This window comes from Myotis davidii, unplaced genomic scaffold (genome assembly GCF_000327345.1).
Source record: "Myotis davidii unplaced genomic scaffold, ASM32734v1 scaffold514, whole genome shotgun sequence".
NCBI lineage: Eukaryota > Metazoa > Chordata > Mammalia > Chiroptera > Vespertilionidae > Myotis > Myotis davidii.
In genome coordinates, this window is record NW_006286236.1 from 1,245,212 (window position 1) to 1,250,452 (window position 5,241).

At 61.9% G+C, this 5,241-nt stretch overlaps 1 protein-coding gene across 1 annotated transcript in view; it reads right to left on the bottom strand.

Annotated features, from left to right (window-relative positions):
- Positions 1 to 6: 6 nt before the first annotated feature.
- CSF2RB (colony stimulating factor 2 receptor beta common subunit) overlaps positions 7 to 5,241 on the bottom strand; it is a 14,756-nt gene continuing 9,521 nt past the window's right edge. Inside the window, 5 exon segments of the mRNA XM_006757460.2 lie at positions 7 to 1,650; positions 2,363 to 2,466; positions 3,243 to 3,300; positions 3,521 to 3,611; positions 4,101 to 4,260. Of these exon segments, the coding sequence (XP_006757523.1) occupies positions 525 to 1,650; positions 2,363 to 2,466; positions 3,243 to 3,300; positions 3,521 to 3,611; positions 4,101 to 4,260 (1,539 nt within the window). The 3' untranslated portion in view covers positions 7 to 524.

Sequence of the window (5,241 nt, forward strand, 5' to 3'; positions counted from 1 at the left end):
CCCTGGAACAGGCTACAGGCACAGGTCCCCCAACACAGCCAGACACGGCGGCATCAGCACAGGCTCTGACCGAGACATGGCATCTCCGGACAGGCCGCGCTGGGACCTCAAACTCGCTCTAATAACAAACCAGGGAGAAGAGAACGAAGGAACGAGCCCAAGCAGGGAAACCTTGTAACAGAGAAAACGAGGCAAATGGAACGAGAAAGTGTGGAACGTTCTAACAATTCAGAACCTAAAAGTCCGTGAACTTGAAGGAAAAGCATGTGTGTGTGTGTGTGTGTGTCTGTGAGAAGGGGGAGGGGTGGTGGCAGGGTGGGGCAGGGAGGGAGGAGGAAGAGAGACAGAGAGGCTTGACCTTGCTCAAGGTCAAGGGAGAAGATGGGCAGTTCACGCGTTTTCCTGGCCCCCTGTCCTTGGCTTTGCAGAAATGAGTGTGGAACACACAGAGGCTGGCGGGAGAAAGGCAGGGCAGGAAGGAAGGCAGGCCCTCTCCCCCATGTGACCCCCAGGCCCGCAGGGTCTCAGCACACCTCCCCAGGCCTGCTGACCTCCCAGGGGGGCAGCGACAGGTAGTCCTGCTGCTTCAGGGCCTTGAAGAGCTGAATGGCCGGCACCTGGGGGATGGCCGGACAGGAAGGCTTCTTGGCCGGGAAGCCCTGGTCCAGGTCCCTGATCTCAGGACAGGGTCCGGGAGAAGAGGACTTACTCTGGGGGGACAAGGGGCCAGACCCCACGCCGGGGAGGAAGCAATAGTCTCCCACCTGCTGCAGGACCAGGAGCCCCTCGGGGTGCGGGGAGACTGGGGCCACATCGACCCGGGGCTCCCTTGGGCTCAGGACGTGGCCGCTGGCTACAGGAGGGGCAGGGCTGCCCAGAGGGGACTTAGGGGACTGGCCCATGGTGGAAGGGAGCTCCACATAGCCGTCAATCGCTGGTTTCACGGGGGCGGGGCCTTCCAGGGGCCCACGTGCCAGCCTGGGACTGAGGCTGTGGTTCTGCTCTGAGGGGAGGCCTGGGGGAGGGACCCGGGAGGCAGATGGTGCCTCTGTGGGTAAGGCGAGTGCCAGGTCTGTGGTGGTGACATAACCAGAGGCCATGATGCTGTCCGCAGGGCCCCCGGACACAGGAGACACAGCTGTGGGTCTGTCCTTCAGGCCCTGACCACCCACCAGCAGCCCAGGAGCGGGAGGAACAGGGCCCGCCCCAGTCTCCACGGAGGGGCTCCCCTCCGCGCCCCCGCAGGATCTCCTCTCTACACCCCTGGCCTGGCCCTGTCCCATCACCTGGGCCAGTGGGACCAGCTGCACCTGCTCCCCTTGGGGCAGGCACAGGTACTCCAGGGACCCTGCGGGCAGAGGCTTCTGGCTCCCCACCATCTGTGGGGCCTCCTCCTGGCCCAGGAGGTCCGGCAGGGAGTGGCTGTGGGGCGGCCCCAGGTAGGGGCCGTTGAAGTGGAAGCCGGAACCCTGGCTCTCAGGGCTGCCAGAGGGGGCTGACAGGCAGGGCGCGGGGCTTGGGGACAGCTCCGCGGGCAGGTCCGAGGCGGCCGGAGTCGTGTCAGGCTCCGATGGTGAGTCGTAAGCATTTTTAGGGTCCTCCACGGTGAGAGGTGACACCTCGCTGTGCATGCGGTCTTCAGGGAACACCCTGTGGGGAGAGCAGGTGTGAGATGTTGGGACACCCTGGGCAGACACCTCAACTCAGGCAGGAGGGGCTGGGGGTGGGGGCTAGGACCAGCAGGGCTCACAGAGAACCCAGAGGGGGCGAGGCGAGGTGGGCGGGGACCCCAGAGCAGGGAACCGGCCGTGCTCCACCTCCCTGTGCGCCTGGCCCTCCAGCCTCCGCACTCTTGCTGCAGGTCCTCTCCCCGGTGTGTCCCTCTCACCCTCTGCTTGAGGCAGTGCGGGCTGTCCCCAGGCACAGAGAGGTCACCTGTCAAACCTGAGCTCTGGCTCTCGCTAAGCTGGGAACCAGGAAGTTATCCAGCTGCCCCACTGGGATGCTCCTTGCTCTAGAGCAGGGGTTCTCAACCTGTGGGTCGCGACCCCTTTGGCGGTCGAACGGCCCTTTCACAGGGGTCGCCTAAGACCATCCTGCATATCAGATATTTACATGACGATTCATAGCAGCAGCAACATGACAGTTATGAAGTCGCAACGAAAATAGTTTTATGGTTGGGTCACAACATGAGGAACTGTATGTAAAGGGCCAGAAGGTTGAGAACCGCTGCTCTAGTGCCAACTGCCTCCTTCGGCCTCTCCATGCTGAGCCTCAGCCCAGAGGCCACCTCCTCTGACCTCCCCCGTGCACGGTGGGTCCACCCTCCTGCCTCCCAGGGACCCCAGGCCCAGGCACTCACCCCTCCAGCCCAGGGAAGCGGCTGCCCCATGGCCCCTTGTGTGCGGGGCTCCTGCTGGTGAGGGCCGACATGCCGCCTGGGGGCCAGCGCCCCGCACTCACGTCCTGGAAGAGAGGGCGTTTGAGCCTGTGGGTGTGGGACCGCGGGCTGGTGTTGGTGGAGGGAGGGCTGTGGGGGCGGCAGGGGATTCAGCGAGTCCCCGGAAAAGGGGGGTAGCTCAGCATGGTCAGGACCAGACACAGCCTCTGACACCAGGAGGGGCGGCCAGAGAGGGGCTGGGACTTCCTGGGGTCCTCCACTCCAGCACTGAGGACAGGGACCCTGCTCTGGTGAGCCTGCTTATTGGGGTGTGGCTGCCTCCATACTCCCCGCCTAGTCTTCCCACATTGGCCTCGAGACGCTCCCCACCCTCGCTCCCTCTGTGGTCCCCTCGGCCTCCAGTGATGCACCCAGCCTCAAGGCCCACCCTCCTCAGTCCTTCGTGGAGTGTCCCTGTCTCATCCCCACCTGCCTCTGCCTACAGTGACCTTTCCCCCGGGCCACCCGGATCCTGCTGTCCTGTCCTCGGAGAGCCATCTTGCCTCCCACCGCCCCCTTCCTGAGCCCAGCTGTGCACTCCTGGCATCTCCACCCTCAACCCCCTCCTGCCCCACGGGGCTCCTGACGGCAGGGCCCCTGTGCACTGCGAGGCCGGGGGTCTGCAGGGATGAACTCACAGGTGCGGGCCTTGCTCTCAGAGCCTCCCGGCCCCTCCCCTGGCCACCTGTGCCTCACTCTCCACGCCCCCAGGAAGGGGAGGAGGACATGGGCACAGGGACATGGGCACAGGGCACAGGGCAGAGGAGCCTTTCCCACCACAGCCGCCGGCAGCAGGTCCTACCTGGAACAGTTGGCTTTTACTGGGGTTGGGGATTTTCTCCTCCCACTTGTGGGTCAACCTGGAAAGACAGCAGGGAGGTGACAGCCACCGGAGACCTCGGCAGCTGCCCATGCTCAGATACGGGGGGAAACTGAGGCCCCAGGAGAGGGTGAGATTTGCCCAGAAACCCCCAGGGAGTGGGTGGCAGAGTAGGGACTGGAGGGGTCCGCTGTGGGATCCCTGTGGCCCCCCTAGGGTCCCGGGTACGCCCACCCCCACTCATCATGGAGTCCCCTTACCTGTACCCGTACGTGCCACAGAGACGCAGGGCCAGGAGTAAGGCCAGGGTGGTGAAGACTAGGACGAGGGCCAGGCCCCACGTGGGCAGCACTTCCGGCAGCCAGGAGAGAAAAAGGAGCATTAGCATCCGGGAGGGAAAAGCTGGAGGCTCAGGTGAAAACTGAGGACGAGTGAAAGTAGCAGGGAGATGGGGACGATAGGAAATCAGACCCAAACCTTCCTAGCTCAGACCTCTGTCCGGAGGCCCTGATGTTTGTGGGTGGGAACTAGAATTTTGTGCCGAGTGGTCACTGGTTAGTGGCGGACACAAAGGCTAATGAAGCCATGGGTCATATTAACAGAGGACTAAGGTCCCATGTGAGGGAGGCATGATGATGAGACCTGCTCTTCTCTGCTCTCAAGGCCTCATCCGCAGTCTGTGTTGTACAGCAGGCGTCATTTTTCAATGACTAGTGTCCCCTGGGAGGAAAGGATGCTCGGTGGGTGCAGTCACACCTCTGTGTCTACATCGCCCCTGCCCTCACCCCAGCTGGGCTGTAGCGGGAAGGGAGGGGGTGTGTGGGGGGCGGGGAGACATACCCCACTCAGTGTCCCAGGAGCTCTCCTCGCTCCACTCGCTCCAGATCCCGCTGTAGCCTTTGTAGGGCTTGACCCTCACTCTCGCCTGGTACCTGGTGGAGGACTCCAGAGGCGGCAGCGACAGGACGCGCGTGTTCTGGAGGGGCTCTGTCTTGCTCTCCTGCGGGGGCAGGTGTGTCAGCAGGTGTGCTGAGGTGGAGGCAACTTCCGGGGATCATGTGGGCACAGCTGCAAACCCCTCCCAGCCCCCACCCCTCACTGTGGTTGCATCCTCAGGTCTGAGGCAGGACCGTTCCCACCAAGGACCCTCCTTTAGACCCAGAGAGAGAGAGAGAGAGAGAGAGAGACCAAGAGCATATATATAGATATATTAGATAGAGAGATAGAGAGAGAGAGAGAGAGAGAGAGAGAGAGAGAGAGAGAGAGAGAGCACTCTGGGTGGGACCTGGGACCACAACTCTTGCAATGCATCCCTGTGACATTGAGGCCCAGAAACCCTAAGGCAGTGATGGCGAACCTTTTGAGCCCGGCGTGTCAGCATTCTGAAAAACCCTAACTGAACTTTGGTGCCGTGTCACATATAGAAATTTTTTGATATTTGCAACCATAGTAAAACAAAGACTTATATTTTTGATATTTATTTTATATATTTAAATGCCATTCCACAAAGAAAAATCAACCAAAAAATGAGTTCGCGTGTCATAGGTTCGCCATCACTGCCCTAAGGGGTCACCCAGTCCCATCCTCATCTTAAGACCCCTGGACCTCCCAGCTCTCCGGGGGCAGTCTGGACCCCAATTATGGCCTCTCGGGACTGCAGTGCAGGGTGACTGGATTCTGAGCTCTGAGTCGGGGGTTCAGGTGCCTGGGGCCTAATCCCAGGCCCACCCCCTCCTGGCCTCAGTTTCTCCATTTCCAGCCCGCAGGTCTAGGACTGGCTCCGAGGTTTCTGGTCTGGCCTCTGTGGAGCCCCAGGTTCTGCACACGGACCCAGGGCTGCATGGGGGTGGGGACCTGGATGGAGCCCTGGGCTGGGGCCCTGCCTGCTTCACCGGGAGAGGCTCTGCTCTGGGCGGCTGCACCGCTATGTCCGGAGGAGGTTCCTCTACAGAAGGGTCCCCTCTGGGGCTTTTGAAACAGC